Below are 20,713 nucleotides of genomic sequence, written 5' to 3'. Positions count from 1 at the left end.
ACTGCCTAGAAAGCCATCAAGATGCCATATTCATGATTCAGTTGATTCAATCGGTATCACATATAATCTATTTTGAATCATTGTTGTAAGAGGAGAAAGATTTTGTTTTGCTAAAGCTGTCTGCTTTATTTTCATCCCTAACAGTTTTGGGCAAATAATATGTCATGTAAACCTTAGCTATTCATTGCCTATTTACAAAGTAACATCTGTGACTATCCATCTGGTTTACCATTTTTCAAATCCCAGGTATTATGGGTTGAGCAGAGATTACTGTCCCATTGCACAGAATGTGGTTACAGCAAGGGGCGAGCTCTAGCTCTGTTTGTACCTGAAATTGGTGCGATTAGGATTCACGATCCAGTATCACAAGGGAGTGACCACATTGGCTTGAACATAATCGACTTGACATTTATCTCTGATTGGCACTTGGTTACAACTAATCCATGTCATTTTCTCCGTCAGTAAAATTAGCTGAGAATAAAATGGTGTTGTAAATCACAGAGGTGGAATTGAGCCAGAGGTTTGATCGGTGTTCAGCACTGAAAAGTTCTGAGAAGTGATGGGACATAAGCTGTTGCTATGGTTACTACAAAAAATCAGTGAAGAAAAATATAGACTACCTTGCGGGTGCTTCTCCCGTTACATTGTGTTATCTTAGCCCCCGATTTTGCAACAATACTCAGACACCATTAGCTAGTATTTTAAAGTTGGTAGTTATCACTGAATTGATTATTTTGTCAGGCATGATCTGTGGCTCATGAAAGCAACTCAAATGCCTTACCCGCCCAGAATTCATAAACTGCATGCAGTTAGTCACTGTGTAATTAGAAGCTGTGCATTTGTCCACTTTGTCCTCTCACTTTATCACAATTAGCTTTGCATTGTTATTGGTGGACTTCTTTCATCTTTGCTGAGTGGAAAAATATTGAAAATGCATCCCTTTATTTGTCTGTGGCCTGTTTTTCTTTCTTAATCCCTTTTTCTTGGGGGGGTGGGCAGTATTTACTCTTGTGAAAGTGCATTACTAAAATATTTTGTTCTCCTAACCTGCAGCGACGAGACCTTTCTGTGGGTCGGCAGGTGACGGCAACAAAGACAATGCAGCCGAGTTGATTGTCTTTATATGAATGCTACTCGATTCCCCTTACTTTGATTACTTGCTGATAGTCAGGCTCTGCTTGGTAGAATCTAGCTCAAACATACCCGATGCCATCCCCCACCCACCCCATGCTGCCTCCTCTGGCTCCAGTCCTGATCCTAACCCTCAGAGGCGCGGAAAATAATTAGGAGAGAAAAACTGCAGCTGACACTATTTCTGAAAGCAGGGTATTATAATGAGAGCAGAGCAGGTATTCATTGTGTCTGATGGAGCGATTGAAAGCCACTTGGTTTTCAGGATGCCTGGGAGAAGCCTTGCGGAGCTTTGCTGGTCCCTTAATGCACATGGGAGCTGAGCTTTGGGAGGTTGAGCCAGAGGTGCCTCAGACAATGGCAGGAGCCAAGGTTATAGCTGAGTAACCCATTCAAAGTGCTCTAAAGTGACGCAGCCTTCTCCCTTTTTGTCTCTGCCAATGTGGCTGTCTCTCTCTCTCGCTCTTTCGCTCTCTTAGTCTCTGTTGTTGAACTCATTATTAAATGTGAGGGATGCCGACAAGCTACTGATCAAAGTTGAGCTTCATTAAACCGTGTGGACTGAGTAATTGCTTTGGAAAGTGTTCTCTTATCAAGTCAGGATAAGCAGTTTATATATATATATATATATATATATATATATATATATATATATATATATATATATATATATATATAAAGACAATTGTTATTCTGCACGATAAAAGTATTCAGCCTTTTTATTTTGCATTCATTTATGTAATTTACTCACGTGATTTTTGGTCACATAACTTGCGCAGCGTGGAGCATGGGCCAATGAGTCCGTAACATCACTTTCCAGATTTCAAAGTTCAGATCATTTAAACGAAATAGACACCCTAATGTTACTTCACACAAATTTTTGTTTATATTTTAGAGGCCACACTTGAGAGAAATAAGATGAAATAAGTTGGTACCATCCTCTTTTCCAAAATGAAATATCGTTCTTTCATAATGAGATTCTGCGGCTGCACTTTTAATGTGTCAGGCATACACAATTTATGAATCTGCTGTGATAGCGATGAAATTCATCTTAAATTAGGGTTTAAATTGACATCCAAACTGCCACATCTTTTGGTTAATTAAAAAAAATCATGTCAATGCCCAACCACATCACGTAATGTGATTTTTATTTTTTCAATCAAAAGCTGTCTTTCTCTTTGTGCTCCCCATCCAGCCCCCATATCTTATTTGCATCACTCAGACCTGTACCCATATGGTACACAATGCATCTGTTGAACTCCACTCATTCCTGTAAACAGGCAAATTAAATCCATTCTCCAGCTATGTCAATCATTTCACTATCTTTCATTATATTTATGGACACTGAGGACACATTCCCAGACTCATTAGAAGTACGCAATGCATCAGGGAAGTAGGAAGGGAGGAGAGCTCTGAGATGGAAATTGAAGCTTTCACTTGGAATCATTTTCTCCAGCCACTGAGATGAAGCGCACCTCCTCATGTTGTTGCTTGCTGGGCTCCCAAGGTACTCGTAGGCTAGAGATCAGAATTGCTTGCTAGTCATGAGAAATGTCTTGGGAGCAGAGACTCCTACGTGAATGCCACAAACTGGAAATATGTATTATTTCCAGTTTATTATTTATTTTTTTATTATTTCCCAGTTTTTTTTTATTTATTTTATTATTTCCTTTCCCCAACCCAACTTGCTTTTCTTAAATAGAAAAAAAGATAACCTCAGCAGGATTGTATATTTGCAAATGTCAAATGCATTTGTGTTGAATTAATGTTATTTATTCTAAACAAAGCTAAATATTATTTTGTATGGGAGATCTTTATGCATTGTGACAGCCTCTTTTTTAGTGTTATTCTTAATATAGATATATATTTCATTGTTATGCAAATAACTAGTAACTGTGGAAAATGTTTGGTGGACAAACTACATTCCAATCTTGTAGCCGACGCTACAGCTGCTCTGTGCTGTGTTAAGTAGCTCCCACTGTCACCAGAGCAATCCTTCTCCATATCCACATCCCTGTCAGATGTGTGTTACTTTTTCGAGAAGCCATCAGGCCCTGTCTCTGTCAACCGGCTTTCCCTCACTCCATTAAAGATGATTGATAGACCCAGAAAACCTTTTGCCCAGCTGTTGACTCATCCTTGAGAAACTGAAAAGAACTCAGATAGAGGACCTCCCATCACCAAATATATTTTGTCTTCATAATGTTCACTTGTACACGTCTATCCCAATTCCAAGGTGGTTTGGGGTCTCATTGGTGATTGCAATGTGTTAGTTGTTTCAGTTTTCTTTTTTTTTTTTTAAACTCTAACCTTTGATAGATAAGGGCAGTCCTCTACTTGGGTCAAATGAAAACAAACAGAGAAAAGACACTTTTGTTTGTCCATCTGTCATTGTTCTTCCTCTTGGCTTTGTTATCCTCTAATGGCTTGTAAGGATTTCTGCAGGACAACTTGAGACGTATTTTATGATGTTTCAGTGTGATTGATAACATGCTCTTGGAGGGATGTCAGGCTTTCAGAGTAGGATAATGTGGATTTCTATCTCTCTGCCTTCTTCTGTAAGATGCGCCATCAATCAGCAACAATCGCGGCCTTAACCCGGTAAAATTAAAACCTTGCATGGGGGGGGGCTTCGTTTTCCGCGGAATCAGGACACACATCAGAAGGGAGCGCGACAGAATCAGAACGCTGATCCACATCGCACCAGGCTCACTGCGACAGAGAAGAGGATAGATATAAGATTCCCAGCATGGGGCAGAAAATATAGTTAATGATCTGATTGTAGATGGCTGTTGACAGGGGAGAGGGATTACAGGAAGAACAGTCTCATTTTCACTGTGTACAGAGATGTTATTAGATCCTAGCCCAGCTAATTTAATTCCTAGGCCTGTCAATATTTACCAGCAACAAGGGCACTGCACTCTGGCAGACTCGAGTCTTTGAGAATGCCGTGTTATGGACATAATTTGACATCGAGATGAAAAGATCAAAATTCCCCTAGTGTCTGTGAAGCTCTGGTCTTGTCATAGGTATGTTTTGATGCATGTCTCAAGTCTGTGTCTGTTGTCTGTGTTTTTCAGTGGATGGCTGCATACACAGAGCGGCAGGTTCCTGTCTCTTTGATGAGTGTCAAACACTAAATGGCTGTGGAACCGGCAAAGCCAAGATCACCTGCGGCTATGATCTCCCTGCAAGATGTGAGTACCAGTAATTAATGCATTCATTTTGCTCAGTGTGTGCTTGTGTGCGCTTTTGCTTTCAAGACCTGCTGCTGCTTTATTCTATTTTCACGCACAGATGCAATGTAATGTAGCAGAATTGTAAACTCACAGGTCACATCTGCACAATGAAATGAGAAAAAAAAACATATACAACATTACATATATACAAATATATACAAGGCTCTGAGAATAAACACCAAGTAACTCGAAAGTCCGAGAATACACTCATTTGGTCATAGTCACGTAGGGAAGTTTTCAAAATACCACATTATTATATGATACATTCAGTGTCATATTGGAATGAAAGTTGACTTTTTATGTGTAGGAAGAGTGAGTCTGTGTGACATTTTCGTAATTTGATTTACTATACCCCCATTAGTTTTGGATTGTTTTATTATTACTATATTTTTTTTAAATTGCATGTTATTCTCAAAATTAACTTATGTAACCATCATAATAAAAAACCCTCACCACATTGTTCACTGCAGACCACACCCATATTGTTAAATAAATATTTTTTTGACAGTGCAAAAAAAAATGTACAATCAACATTTTGATATTGTTCTCATACTGCAGAGCTCATTAGGGAGTTAAAAGTGAACCTAATGAAGTGTCTAATGCTTTAGTTTTGTGATATGAGCTCGAGATCCCTTCACCGGCAAGGTTGATCATGTTGACGTTGCAAAAACGAATGCAACCACTCGAACACATCATGTTGCTATTTGTGTGGGTGTATGTGTGTGTGTGTGTGTGGGGGGGGGTGTATTAGCTTGAGTAAAGAGGACTTTGGGAGAAGACTTTAGGAGATGAAAAACAATACCAATCATACGGCTGTACTCACACCTGCACATGAATAACACAGTGGGGAGTAAAAAATGAGAACAAACTTTTAATTAGAATGCATTACTTTTCAAAAGTCATCCATTTACATCAGGGTTGTTTTGCCCCAAAATAATTATGATTGGTACTTGTATGGCTGAATGAGAGCATCATCTGTATACAGACAGGCCTTTTGTTGCTTCATTTGATTAATTGTTTTTTTAGTCATCATTTATTCATTTATCGAACCACACAACTTTCACTGTTGTAATTTACCAATGATGAGAAACTTAGTTGGGATCATTAGTTTTCTAGCTCTACCTGAGATTTATTATGTTGTGTACTCTTGAGTTTTTTGCAACTTTCGAATACGAGTTTATTTTCTAATTGTTGAGGACGTGTGTCTTTTAAAAGGGGAAACGGGACTAAGTGATGCCACACTCCTGGTCCTAATCTAACCCTGAAAGATTTCCATGAGACAGCCGAGGACATGGCGGCCCAGATAAAATTAAGATATGTTGTAAAGAATAACAAACAAATGAAGCAGATAAACTGAGTTTGTCATTTTGGGACAGTCAGACTAAAAACAGGGTGCACCCATGACAGTTTAACAAGCTGCAGGGAGCAATCACACTGTCACTGGGTACTCTTATTGTTATTATCTCTGGGTAAAACACGTCCTCTGTGCTGATAAGTTATTATGGATTTGAGCAGTTGTTCACTTGGAACACTCAGTCCAATTATCAACCTAATTGGAGTTCATTCTAAGACGTCTATCTTACCGGGAGTTGTTGAAATGTTTGTATCTCCACTAATCGGAGTCATCATCCCATAATCTTTCTTGCTTCTCTTCTTTGAAATCAGCTTTGAGTATGGCATTTTTCCGCTCGCAAGTCACGTTGTTTTGATGAATTTTCTATGCGGTCATATTTATCTCGCCTATGCACGCACACATATTAATAAACTACAAACCACACAGCAGATTTTTTTTTCATGTAGAAGAGGACAATGGCCTCTGTGAATGTCACAGTTTTCATTTTTGTTGCTTAACTCAAAATCCATGGAAATTAAATATTTGTACAACCAAAACAATCACTAACAAACACCTGCCATCCATTTTCCAGAGTTGCCGGGCCATTTTAATTTGAAAGAATACCATTTGAAAAGGTAAACAGTTTTAGGTTCGAAAAAATTGAATCCTCTTTTCACCACACAAGCATTTTCAAACTGGAACTCTGATTCTCAGTTTTGCAGTCTCACTGTAACAATACAGGGTACATCTCCAAGGGTTGTATCCTTCTTTGGTGAACCCCACTGTAGTAGTTAGTCCATTGTCAGTCCTCAATGCCATTATTGCAGAATAAATTGTCCAACCCGTGCTGTTTAATCAAATGTGGCTAGGCTTTATATTGTGCTTCCACTTGAGTGAAAACATCAGATGAAAATCACTTCATCAAGATTCCAGCCACTTCACTTGATGCTGATTTATTTATTTTTTTAATGAGAAATTGAGTGTGCATATGACTGTCTGTGATGAGTGTAACCACTTAGTGCCCACAGGGAGAAGAGCGCTGAAACCACAGTTGTCCTTAGTCAGAGATGTGTGATGGTCTGAGGAAATGAAAAACGGCCGTCGTCATCACCCCATCTCAAACTTCCTCTCCAGACAAGAAAATTGGTCCCCCTTACATCCCACTAAGCAGTTTAGGCTGTGAATCCCACTGGCAAATGAGCCTTCCCTTTAGGAGGGCCGGGTACATGTGGGACTTATTATTCTGGGGCTGGCCAGGGATTATTAATCAATGACAGTAATTACGCACCTACCATAGCGGAAAGACACCCAAAAAGCTATCAAATTGACAAGAAAATTGCCCATTTACCCTAATTTTAGACAAGTTACTCATCTGTCCATAGATAGGATTAAATAAAAATGCAATGTCAAGTATTGCCTACCACCATTCATATGTATAGTTCTACTCATGAAAAATGGTTTGCTATTCTGTACTATTTAAAAACCTTAATTAACTACAAAATGTGTTTGTCCATTTTATCATTAGAACTATTTGAAAGAATTAAAGATCCATCTATTTTCATCATAAATCACACCACACGTTGGTTTCAGATCAATGTATGACTTAATAATAACTATAGATATTATGTAATTATTATTATGATGGTCGTGTCATTTGAAAAGAGCCCTTATAGATGTCAGTTACATAATAGTCAGCGTCATTGTGCTTGTTGCTTTGATGGTGATGAAACAATCCTCAGAATTGTTTTGTTAATTGTGCTCGTCCACTCCAAAGATGTTTAGTAAAGACCTTGAGAGCTCATCTTCACTTGGACCTATTCAAAAGCTTTCTCTTGTATGCTTTAAAATTGAATACCCCAAAGGAACTTTGAAGAAGATACTGTATTTGTTGTTGTTACACTCCCATCCCATGTAAAATATTTTACCCGGTTCTGTTCAACCCCCAAAGGAGTTTTAGACTGACACTTCAAAATGCTTGTGCTGTTTATTGTTTTGCTTCTCCTTTTCTCTCATCCCATTGAGCTCTGTGTATATGCTTTAAATAATGGATTCTCTTTGGATACAAGGCGGGAAGATTCTATTCTGTTGTTGTGGTTCTCTTTATTCTACTCTTTGCTAATTAATAGTCCTTAAGATTGTCTCTTCAGTCGTGCGCGCATTTTGAGAAGTTATCTTGTACATTTTAATCATCCTACAGTGTTCTCAGTGGGTATTCACCAGACCTGAATGTTGGCAGCATGTCACCGAAAAACAAATGCTTTCTTTCCTTCAACTCCTCGGTTTTAAAGTTCGGATTTTCAGTTTTCGTTGTGTGTTGTTCCCCCCCGCCACTCACTTGTATAGTGTGGCTGTACAACCTTGTACCCACACTATAGTGAAGCCTTTGATTAGTCATCGGGCGCTATGCGATGCACTCGCTCGCGCTCGTCCATCTCTGTCCCCACTGTGACCCGCCACGTCTTCACATTCCTCCAGCACTTTTCAGACTTCTGCACAACTACAAGCAACATTCCACTCTGCAATTTATTCATATTTTATATGCTGTCGCACAAGCTTACTTGTGTCATGCATTCATTGATGTAATAAGCATTCTATGCTTCGATTTCATCCCAGTAGGACTCATCAATAGTTTTATTTAGCTACAATATGTGCACATGACTTTCTTGTAATTAGTAACCTCATGGGACTAACAGACAACTATAAAGAGGAGGTCAACTATGTTCTATGTGCAGTCCCACTAGTCTGGACAGCTTTCCTGTTTTCTGGGGTCATGATTGGTTGTAACTCGAGACCTGTGCTTCTGTGATATCATTTTTGGTTGACAGCAAGTGTCCTGCCCCCCTTAGATGGAGAAAAATAGGTGGATTTTGCTGCGTAATTCATCTTACACAAGCACGATATTCATCTGTAAATCGTGTTTGGACTGCATAGAAGATATCATAGAGAACAGTACGATGGATGGATGGATGGATGGATGGATGGATGGATGGATGGATGGATGGATGGATGGATGGATGGATGGATGGATGGATGGATGGATGGATGGATGGATGGATGGATGGATGGATGGATGGATGGATGGATTTACATGTTGTGCCCTTTAAAATCACTGGCGAAGAGTACATATATCAGTTTCCAATTACTGCAGTTTATATACTCAATGAGTCAACGCTTTCAAGCACAATATGCCCCATCCCTTGTATTAATCTGCATAATAAGAAATTGAGTGAGCATCGGGTCCCTAAGTAAGCAACTTAGTTGAAAGGGTGGTGGTTATTACGGAAAACTTTTCTTCCTACTCTGAATAATCTGTACTTGTGTGATCCATTGCAACATTTAGGAATGCAGACAAAACTCCTTTGGGAGCAGCACCTTGGCTCAGTTCGTAGCTTCTTTATCTCATGTTCCCTTTCAGCACAAAGTGGAGCTCTGGTGTTTACTGTAAGTGCACCTGTGCTAATAATCATCCACCGCTGATAAGTTTTGCTCCCTGATAGTGTGAGTAATGTTTCCCAGGCCTTATTTACTCCGGAAAAGCAGGCTGTCTGAGCCATCCTTCCACTCGGCAAACATAGACAGCCAAGGTAAACTTTTCCACCAGTAATGAAAGCATAGTCTGCTTCATCATACACGTACACAACAATAAAGGCTGCTTTGTTTAAAATGTTACTATTTTTATTTAATTCTGAGCTTAATGTTCAAGTGTATACCAGTCTAATTTCCATTATGGACACTTTTACATCAAAATGTTGTAATTTTGCCAAACATACTTATTTTCTCTTGCTTCATTGCCATAAAAAGACGAGTAGACCTAAAGGTCTTTTTTGATGCGAAGATCTCAAGTAGTTCTGAAAGGAAAAAAATGGGTAATGATCTTAAAGCAATATTTACTGTGCACTATTAACCACAAATGAAATGATCACTACAATGGAGTTAACCGTTTCACAACACATTGCAGTTCACTTTAGCATCATGGCAGGCTCTTTTGTTTAAATCAACCACGGTGGCCATGAGAGAAAAACCACACACAGAGCAAAAGGCAACTTACTGCTCAGTTTCAACACTCGCCTCATAAATGTCCCTTCATGTGCATGCCATCTAACCTCCAGCTCTGACTGATAGTCTCGTGCTTTTCTCGAATTTATCTCTCACTGATCAAGTATTAAGAAATGCATGTCGGTAGGTGCAAATAGAAGTTGAAGTGTGATCATAATATCACGTATCACATTTTTAAATTTATTTAAAGAGAATATAAATGAAGACATAAAATCTCCTACCTCCTGAAATAATAGTAAGATCGTTTCATAAACGTATAATATTGTGATTTCCTCATTATTATTCTTGGATTGAAATGTAAACTTACTACTGACACAAGGAAGCATGAAAAGGAAGATTGCATATCAAGGAAAGGCCAGATGTTTTTAAGCATTATTTATGAGGGGGAAAATGTTTTTTTTTGTTGTTTTTTTTGTCAGCCAGACTAATCCACTCTCCCTCTGGCTCCTCATCGGTTGAAATGCATGGGTCCCCTCTCAAGGAACAGCGCAAACTCAATTTCACTATTCACATGTAGAGGCAAGCGTTGTTGCTCTCTTTTTCAGATATTTGTTTCTTTTGTTGGTTGGCCTGTCAGTTCTTCAGGCCTCTTGAGGACTGGAGTAATTTGGTAATTTTACCTAAATGGTGATACTGTAATTGTGTAGCGTCAGCTGCCGAGCTGTCAGTGAGACAGCCAACGGTCATTCATCACCAGCAAACGAGATGGGTGGGGGGTCATTTTGACTGATCGGGTAAACATTAGCAGAAAGAAAGTAGTGAAGCGGTCTTACCCTGAAAAAAAAAATGATGGAAATAGTAGTTGAGTGGTCTTTGGAGTAATGGGGTGCAGGGGCAGCAACAGTCTGTGTGGCAGCCTAGCTATTAGGCTGAAATTAGGCGGAAAGGTGCTGGTGTTGCGGAGAGGTGGGTTGTTGGGCGTCAGTAAAGGTGCCTGAGCCTCACACTGACAGTGATGCATCAGAATGGTAGTGTGCTGGTGGCAGATGAAAAGTGTCTACTAAAAGGTCAGGTTTGAAGTGGAAAGTGGCAGTAGCGTTAATGCAATCCTGTCTTCCCATCAAACTATTCCAACTGTGTAGTTATAATTTTTTTTTAGTTTAGTTTTGTTTTCAGTTTGTTTGCTGTCTTGACTCTGGCTAATCCTCTTTTTTTTCTTTTTTCTTTTTATTTTTCTCCCTTCGTTTTTTTTGTACGTATATTTTGATTCAGGTTATAAATGCATACGACATATAAACATGAGTGAAGTTACTGGCAAAACATTATTTATGCATGCTGATCCTTAACGTTGAAACACATTTCTCCTACTCTAGCACATTAAGTGATACCTTCGAGAAAAACCTTTCTTTGTTGTCAATTTTTGTCATCTTTGACAGAGTTGCCTTTGACAGAGTTTCATTTTAAATATATGCTGTACAGAAAGTTAAACTGAAACTGGGCCAATTGTCACTGTTTTAGAAAGAGCTTCATTTGGTGGACAAACAGCACAATGACAACCTTCTGCACGACTCCCACACTGTTTTGAGAGAGTGTTTAATCAATGATACTGATTATGATTATTTTGAACAGGACTAATCATGGTTCATAAGATCGCTCAGGACTCCATGTTACATTGTACATACTTGTTTACACTACTACAAAAAAATGGAGCCTATAAACAAGTAGCGACATTTATGTATTACATACATGCTGACCATTGCTGCCAGGTTAGTCACTATGCTTTTGTTAGCGAGCAATCTCACGTCAAACAATTTAGGGGTAGCGATTAGAGGCCATTTTGTCAAAGTATTCCAATGACCGAAGTCTTTGTCATCCTGAGACTGTCTCCCACCTGCAGTCAGAACAGGAGCTGTTCGCCTCTCTGAGTGCAGGCTTCAAATAAATTGCATTGCTGTCTAGCCATAATATGAAGAACCAAGCTGTTTAGAAAGCAAGAATTGATTGAACAAGATGTTAAATAAAAATATATGTGGAAAAAAACACTCGCACATGATAAGCAAACACAAGTAAATCAAAGTTGACTTTAATGAATTTCGTTTAAAATCTGTCACCATGTTTTTGAATGTCCTACAATGTCCTCTAGAAGTTCTTCCCCTGTAAGGACAGACTATATAATTTACTAGAGGCACTTAACATGAATACCCACAAGGCCTCAGGCTTCTTGATAATGTAACCGAGACCCAGGGAGAACACTACCACTTAATTCTCAGGGACGGCAGTGCACAGTTTATGGCTCACTTGACAGTGTCGTTGTCACAAGAAAGAAAAGTTTGAATCTTGTGGCTTTGTTTACCCCTCATCCAAGGCTTGGGATAAAAAAACTAATTAACAACGCTGAATAACAGTCTCCTGTAGTGCCATTTTCACAGCTAATTATGCAAGAATACCGCCCGCCTAAACCGTTGCCTTGTCTTTGATTTTCTCTTCCAAATTATTATGCTTCTTCTGTTCATTAGGCTTTTAGGATTGTAAATGTGTGTGTGTGTATGTGTGTGTGTGTGCTTGTGTATGTGTGCGTGTGTGTGTGCGTGTATATTATATATATATATATATATATATATATATATATATATATATATATATATTTTACAGATGCATATTTACATATTTACATCCATACTTTTTTTTTGTCCTATGTTTGTATCACACTTTGCAATTGCAGGTTTTTAATGTTGTGGGTTTAGGCTCCTGCTGTGGTCCGTAAAAATAACATTAACCTTCCCATTAAACAGCATATGGTTTGCCATAAACTCTAATGGAGAAGGGTAGCAATGCAAAAGAGCCTGTGTGTGTTTTTAGGGACACCACCTCGGTGCAAAAAGACTATTTAAAGGAAAAACGTGTTTGTTTTTTATCATATCATGGGGTTGACAAGGTTTTCAGCGGTGTCCTTCTTTATTTAGAAGCTTTTATACTACTTGATATAAATACATAGACATGATTTATTACAGTCATTTCTGGAGGATTAGCCACACCTGAATACATGATGCACCAGCTAAAATTAATTTGTTTTGTTTATATACAAGACACACCATACTATAAGCCGTAGGTGTTTTAAATGAAATGTTTTAATTACTATTATCTGTATTACCAAAACAAATCCTCTTACAATATCATAAAAATCATGAAAAATCCGTAGATAAACCGCACTGGATGATAACTTGTATAAAAAGTAGTGGCTTATAGTCCGGAAATTATGGTAGTCTGTGCGCCTTCAAGGTTGTTTAATTTCAGTCTAGATTTAGTGGCCCGAGCTGCAGTTGAAACTTTTGTTACAAAAACACCATTATTCCAAACACCTCAGAATAGTTCCAGCATACCATCATGTTTTCAGTAGTTTTCAACATTCATAAATTAATATGAAATTGTCACCCTTTGTGCCATTTGAATATATCCACACACTAATTGATGTAATTGCATTGCATACGTATCTTTGTTAAGCTTTATCTATTCAATGCAGTTGATACGGTCACTGATGGTTTCCTCATGTCTACAAGTGTTGGCAGCACCGAATGGAGTCATGTCCTCCTAATTTTTATGACACATGCAAGCCTGAGGGGTTTTCATACTGTCATGTTGCTTCTTTTTCTTCAGGTTGCTTGAAAGGTAATGCCAGTGGAGAAATGCTTTCGTGGCTTACAGTTTTTATGGTGATATTCTTGAGTCATTGCACTGGCCAGAACCCGGGTAGTGTAATGGATCTGCTGGGAGCCGTCACTATGGATTTATGAAAGTGCAATGCTGGAGGGGAAAGATCAGTCACCTGGCACTATTTTTTCGTAGCCCTGTAGATAACAATTCTCAGATATGTAATCTGTGATGCGAACAATATATGACACATGGAACACTTTTGATTTCTCATACAATTCCAATAAGAAGTGCTGAAAAGAACTGAATTTGCAGATTTCTTTTAAGTGAGAAACAACAAATGGAAGTGCAATGTCGTGTGAACAATTACCTTCCTCGAACAGTTGTCCTATACCTCCAAATATAACCACATACCCTTCAACATTACCACATAATTCGACAAGTCATACAGCACTTAGCTGTGCACTGCAGGGAATTGAGACGTGTCGGTAAAGGTCCCCTCCATGTGTTGGGCGGTTGGATTGGCAGGGCAAGCGGGGGAGCGTCCGGATCAAGTTTCTTCCTCCTGCTGTCTAATTATTGACCCATCTGGTATTGTCTTTTCAATTGTTTCAATTATGATGGCACTAGTGTTGCACTGCACCATGGCGTCAAGGCATGCATAATTCATGTGAAACACCCTGGACTCCACTCAGAGCTGCGAGTTTGAGCTGAATGTCAATACCACCTCATGCCCCCAGTGGAGCCCGGGGTTGTCTGTATTGACAGCAAGGTAGATAAGGAGGGCCAAAGCAAGTGCTGCCGAAGACAGTAGATTGTGATGCTATCACCAAGTGTAAAGGTGAGCACAATGTCCTCCTGTGTCCGTGTGTGTGTCATCAACAGCTAAGCTGATTTCACACCTCGTTTTTGTCATTGTCTGATAGACAACATTGTCAATGTTCTCCTCAATCTTACAGCCAATTTCTATGAGTGGTTTAAACTGAAAACAATAGTTTTTGTGTCATTTTAATCAGAAAATATGTGGAAAAAAACCTTCAAATAGACATTTGTGAAAATAAATTTGATAGGGATACAAGTATGTCACTAACAAAATATTACTGCGTCTCAACTTCATCTAATAACTTGCAATATAGGCCTCAAATTAGGAGCCCATGTATATTCTAACACAATTATCAACAGAAATCATTTCAACTCGAGACATTACTCACTAGTGGCCTGACATGCATATTCCTATTATTTTTTGCAGTACCATTTTGGGATATTTGATACCATTGATATCAATCTATAAAGCTTCACAATCGCACAAAAGAAAAAGTTTGTCATCTTCACTACATTATTATAATCCAAACAAATACAAGCAGCCACAACCTGACTTCCCCATGAGATGAATGACTTCACTGACCAAACCACTGCTTTAATCATAAGACTGTACACGCACAGAGAAAAGGTGAAGGTCAGTCAAGAGGGAATGCTTCAAGTGTGACTGCTCACTTATAAGATGTGTGAAGATGAAACAAAGAAGAGGTCATATTTCTGACCCAAAGGAGTAATGGGGACACAGTGCATGGCAGTGCTGAAATGTCTCTGCTGGATACCACCAGCAGACCTAACCTAACCTACACTCAGGAAAAATTAAAAAATAGTATTTTTAGGTCAATTTACCTAACATGTTTCATTGAGTCTGCATAAGTATGAACAGTTTCTGCGTTGAGAGAAAAATCTCCTATTTCCACTGCTATCTTTTTTAAACTTTTATCATAGTGGTTGTGATGGGACTCATTGATTCCAGCTTGTGACTCATAATGTATTCTTTATAGTGACCTCTCATTACAAGTCACCCACGGTTTCTTATATGTGCTTTCACACTGGTATACTGGTCTTCAGCTGTAGAATTGTGCGAAATAAGCTGTCAACGTGTAACAAGACTGGAAAGAGATTTCACTCTGCTAAACGGGTCTCTGAAGACCTCAACCTGTGCAAGCTAAATGATGCCTCTGCCTGTAGGGGAAATTTCCACACAGGGAATATTTAACCTCCTGCACCTCATTCAAGGACATTTGTTTCAATGGCAGAAAGGAAAGACACATCATCCATACAATTGATCATTCAAGTTGACAGGTAATATAGAGGAACTGCTACAAAACCCTTTCTGCAAAATTTGACAATCATGAAAAAAAAAAATTCCTAGCGGATGTTCTGAATGAGTTCATTCTGTAATGAAGATATTTTTTGATGATGCTCTTGTATGTTATTAGAATCCCAATGACCGCTATACTCATTTTTTTGTGTGTGTTGTGTGCATCAATAATAATGTTGGATGGTGTTCTCTACAGAACAGTTCTTTTATTTGTTGTTAATTTAATCCGTAATGAATATTGATTTGTGGAAAAATATGTTGTTTTACCTCTACGCATTATTGTTATAAAGACAACACTCAATAAACACTTTACACCTCGTCTCCACAGCAGTTGAGTAACTGCAAACAAGGAGATAATGAAAAAAAAAAAAAAAAAAAAAAAACACTTCAAAAATGAATTTAGTCTCATTCACTTCAAGTAGTCTTTGATGTGGATTTTTGAGAGTGGGCAAAAACAACGAGATGTTTGCGTTTATGTCAAAACCTGTTCTGAAAGGTTTGCTTTTTTTATTTTTTTATTTTGCATGCAATAATTTACATAATTTCCAGAAATTGATTATATATAACACTGGGTAATTTATTACATCCCAAACAATCAACGGGGAAAAAGTGTATTGTCTTGAAACCTTTGTTCTCAGTCTTTTGAACATTTTTGGTTGATGTAAGGCAAAAAGTGACTCTTAGCACAGCATCACAGGGACATCTGCACACCCCACCATTTTGTGCAACCTCCACCTCCCAATCTGCAGCCCTCAATTCGGGTGCTGTCATGCTCTCAGGGGGGAGTCGAATCCGCTTCTTCCCTGGCACAGTGCTTCCCAAACCAGTAGAGTCTCACAGCAGTGGGGGGTAGAGGGATTGAGGGTTGTGGTTAGTTGTTGGGTTAAAAAAAGTCAGTGGGGTGTGATGGGAAGGGGGGGGGGGGATGATAGGTGAGCAGCTGCTTTCTTTTGGATCACTTCATTAATATCCTTGGGCAGAAATTTGAGGGGCTTCTGCAGAGTAATTAACCCCGTCTGACCCTGTGTCTTATGAAGGTTGCTCCCTTTCAAATCTTGCAAGGCAAACCGATGCGTCCCCACCCTCTCACCCCCTTCCCCTCCACCAAATATTAACATCACTGTCGTTTTTTTTTCTCGTTATTTCTGTACAGCGTCGAAGCTGAAAGGTCAACCACTTATTGTGCACTAATTTATGACTCGTTAAAAGCTAAAACTTTTTTACACTTTGTTCTTCATGAATAAACATGTAATCACTTTATCGTGTCAGCTCGTGCCACTGTGTTCATGTCTGTCAGTGTTTGTTTTTGTTTGCGTAATGAGCGGTGTCTTTGACTCTTAAGCCAGCAGGGACAGTGTAATACAATGGAAGCAGTGTGCATGATTGCTAGTGGGAGCAAGGAGCTGTCCCTCATTAGTATCATCTGTTTCGCAGATGGCAAGGGTCATGGTAAGATGGGGAGACTTGATGAAAAGAATCTCATCCCGCAAGGTGACACTTATTCAGCCGCGCAATACTCACTATGGCTCCCGGAGCCCCGTTCCCAGCCCTCATGTGATACCGTGGCTTTTGGGGGGATTCAACGTCAGAACAAGAGCTTCATGTTCTTTATCCTGACTTCAGCCACTTACTTGTTCTGTAACCTGATGACTCTGACAGAGATATACAAAGTAGAGAAAAGTTAACTCAAAAACATGACGTTTACCTGGGAAGCTGGAATGGAATCTGGCCAAAGAAATATAGTTATTTGCCAACTGTGAATTCAAGATTCTTTTTTCCGTCTTTTGTCAGTTTTTTTTTTTTTTTTTTTTTGTGGTAGCTCATTAGAGTGCCATTTTTGTCCAATATACCAGCCAAGCAGCCTTGCCCTGACTCCATGCCGAATGAAGGTGGAAGCTGTGGCAAGTGGTGGCCTTGTGAGGCAGCAGTAACATCTACAAAAGGAAAAACGATAATGAGCAGTTTTTATAACCTTAAATTCAAGTGGTCATTATCAATCCTGGCCTTCTATTCCCTTGGATTCTGTCACCTCTCTCATTCTGGTGAGCCTAAAGAACCTCAAATTGTCTGCAAGGAATGGCTAATGGTACTCCAAGCTAAGGTTCTGTCTCTATCCATTGCTGTTCCAACATTTCAAATTCCCTTCTTTATTATGTACATTTTGTTCTCAACTCAAAAATGGCTTAGCAATTTAAAAGTCCCTAGACTTCAATTTGACATACATTCCATAAGTAATATCCCTTTATTTATCTGAAATTTTCCCACCACTTTTCCTAATGTTACTGCCCAGTGACAATTGTCTTGTTTTTTTTCCCCGCTTCATAAATTGATAGCATGAAAACATTTGACAAAAGTTTTATCACCAGCAATGCAACACGATTTATTCTTATGACAAGTACATTGTTTTTCTCAGCTTGCGACATTGGGAAGCAAGTTAAAATGTCATCAGAGCATCATAGTGATGATGTTCATTAAATGTATCATCATTCATAGTCTTATTTAGTTTGGTATCTGGTTTTTGACCTAAAAGCATAGTTGAATAAAATAAATTTGAATGCAAGTATGATATTTACTTCCCATCTACTCACAGTATGTTAATTAAGGTTGCTGAGATGTAGTTCATAAAACAAAGTAAGGTTCAGTTTGAGTTTCAAACAATTATGTCAATGGAAATTGACTAAGAATATACTTCTATAGTGTGATTACACAATAAGTCATAAGCCAGAACTGTCTGAAGAGGCTTTAAAAGGTTGTCATTAGAAGGAGCGGGCTTTTGCGGTTGTACTTGCCTGATATTGGTATATTGTTGAACATCTGCAGCATGAAGTGTCAAATCTCTGTCATTGGATATTCTTTTTCAGTTCTAGCTTCCCTCTTACCCACAGAAATCAATTAATCATCATATTTATGGATGTGCCATCATGTGGTTTTGGAACAAATATGGTGAGGAAGTACATTCACAGTATATTTCAAGATGGATATCACATGATATTTAATGCAAGAAGATTTTGAGGCTTTTGTTCTTACAATGCATATTTGTTCAGACTTCAATCTGATTATATCACAATATATATTTGTGAAGGATCTACTTTTTATTTTGGCTTTACATTTATACACAGAATTATTTTTTTTGTATCTGAAGCCATTCAGAAATATTCTCAAATGCATCAAATTTTGTCAGCCTCATTTAGTTTAATTATTGATAATAGTTTATTCATTATTTAATGTGAGTCCACAAATTGAACATCAACAAAGAGACTTAATAATCATGCTATCAAAAACAGATCTCTAGACTTTTAAAGTAGTTTAAAGAAATAATTGCTAAAAATGTACAATATTAGGTAGGTCAGAGTGAAACGTCTTTGTTTTTGATCAGCAATCCCAGGTGGATAGCTTCTCGTGATTTTTGGACGCCATTGGAATGAATGCATGGTGCTGGTTAAACAGGCAGATTACCCGCAGAGGTATTACTATGTTGATGTCTGTGGCGTAAGAAGCCATCAGCCTGCGGCGGCAATAGCGAGGTCTACCTATTATTCAGGGACAAGGTGGAAATGGAGAGGGATAAGACACAATGTGCTCAGGGCCAAGCCTCTCACTTCTCTGACCTGCTGCTCAAATGGCTTTTCCACACCCTCATAAAAGCCATTGCGTTGCATTTTAAAGAATAATAGAATCGCTGCCTCTTCCCCGAGAAACTATTTTAGCTTTCTAATTCCTTGTCACTGGGGCATTTCTTTGAAGGTGACTTCGCTCGCTTGCTCGCTTTTTTTTTTTTTTTTTTGACAACGTGGAAATGCCTTTAAGAATAATTCAAATGTGTTCTTGCTTCTTTTGATGTTAAGTCATGAGACTAATGTTGAGGAACGCATGAGCCTTTCATAGGTTGGACGACAAATAGAATTGCGTGTTTTAGTTATGCTTTAAATGACATTTCTCTCGAACTTTAGTTCACTTTATTCTGCATGCGCTTGATAACGCTTGCCGGTTTTCATCTAAACATAATCTGTGACACATAAAACACACTATGGGAATTTCTTTTGATAGATACACAAAAGAAAATGTAAATGCTCTACTTGTTCTTTTTCTATGCACCCAACATTCCTATTCGTCTCTCAAATCTATGAAAGGCTGTGGTGGTGACCACTTTCCCATTTCTTTAGGTAATACATCTGACAGGTGTGGCACTTAAAATGCGGACGTAATGTCTGCCAGAAATCCTTGCCTTTGTTCAAGAGTCACGAGTGCAAATATCAACACCTCTTTTGTATTCTAAACAGCACTTTGACTGTTTATAACTAAAACACACAGCAATCCCATTCTCCCTTTAATGCCAGGGGACTCTGCAATTGCTCGTATTAATCAGAGCAGTGATAATGAGCAGTGAATAATAACAGTGGGTGGAGGCGCACTGAATGTAGTAAGTTGGGCGGGAGGTTCCCCTAGAGAGGTGTTTATTTGAGATTGTAGGATGTTGTGAAACAGTTGTGTTGTTGTCTCTTGAGACCAAGTGTGTATTTTCATGCCACTGACCATATCTCTCTCTAGGCAGTTACCACCTGCCACCCTATCCTCCAGTTTTATATCAATTCAAATGTAGTTTATTTATTTTTTGTCTTGTGCTTCAAATGCAGTTTATTAATATGTTTACTATTTTCTTACGATAAACCATCCATGCCTGCCAGGTACCTTTAATTACTAACATTGGAGTGTATCGTTAAGTTTAAAAGCAACCCATATGAGTAAAGGTGAATTGAAGGTGATCGGTTGAGGAAATATTTTTCTAAAAAAAATATATGCTTCATTGCAGGATAACTGCAGTCCCACAAATCAGAATATTTTAATCATTTCTGAGCACAAGTAGGTCAGAAAATGGATGGATGGATGGGAATGAAAGTATAGGAACTATTGTTACTCTGGCGACACAAAATAAGAATGACCCCAGTTTATATATTTTCTCTCACAAGCTAAAAAGATCTCTCACAATATTGTATGAATTTTTTTTTTTTCTAATGGCCTTTTCAAACACTGTTTTTCAATGGTGTTCTCTTGATATCTTGGCAGCCAGTCAAATTTTGATTACACGTACCAAATTTAGTTACAAGCTATCTTCATTTTGCCCCGCTCACAGAAAAGACACAGCCTCTGTGGTGTTTTTTTTAAGCTGATTGATGAGGTTTTGATTGGACTTGCAAACAAGACACTTTCATTACTGTCTCTCGACAT

General features: G+C 38.5%; 1 protein-coding gene across 4 annotated transcripts in view; it reads left to right on the top strand.

The window, feature by feature from the left end:
- macrod2 (mono-ADP ribosylhydrolase 2) overlaps positions 1 to 20,713 on the top strand; it is a 272,730-nt gene that overhangs the window by 93,856 nt on the left and 158,161 nt on the right. For all 4 annotated transcript variants that reach the window (XM_085922722.1, XM_085922723.1, XM_085922721.1 and 1 more), the window contains one exon: positions 4,212 to 4,328. In XM_085922722.1, coding sequence (XP_085778848.1) covers positions 4,212 to 4,328 — 117 coding nt within the window. The remainder of the gene's footprint in view (positions 1 to 4,211; positions 4,329 to 20,713) is intronic.

This window comes from Syngnathus leptorhynchus, chromosome 10 (genome assembly GCF_054491065.1).
Source record: "Syngnathus leptorhynchus isolate UIUO chromosome 10, UIUO_Slep, whole genome shotgun sequence".
In the NCBI taxonomy this organism is placed as follows: Eukaryota; Metazoa; Chordata; class Actinopteri; order Syngnathiformes; family Syngnathidae; genus Syngnathus; species Syngnathus leptorhynchus.
This window is presented reverse-complemented; position numbering and strand designations above follow the sequence as displayed.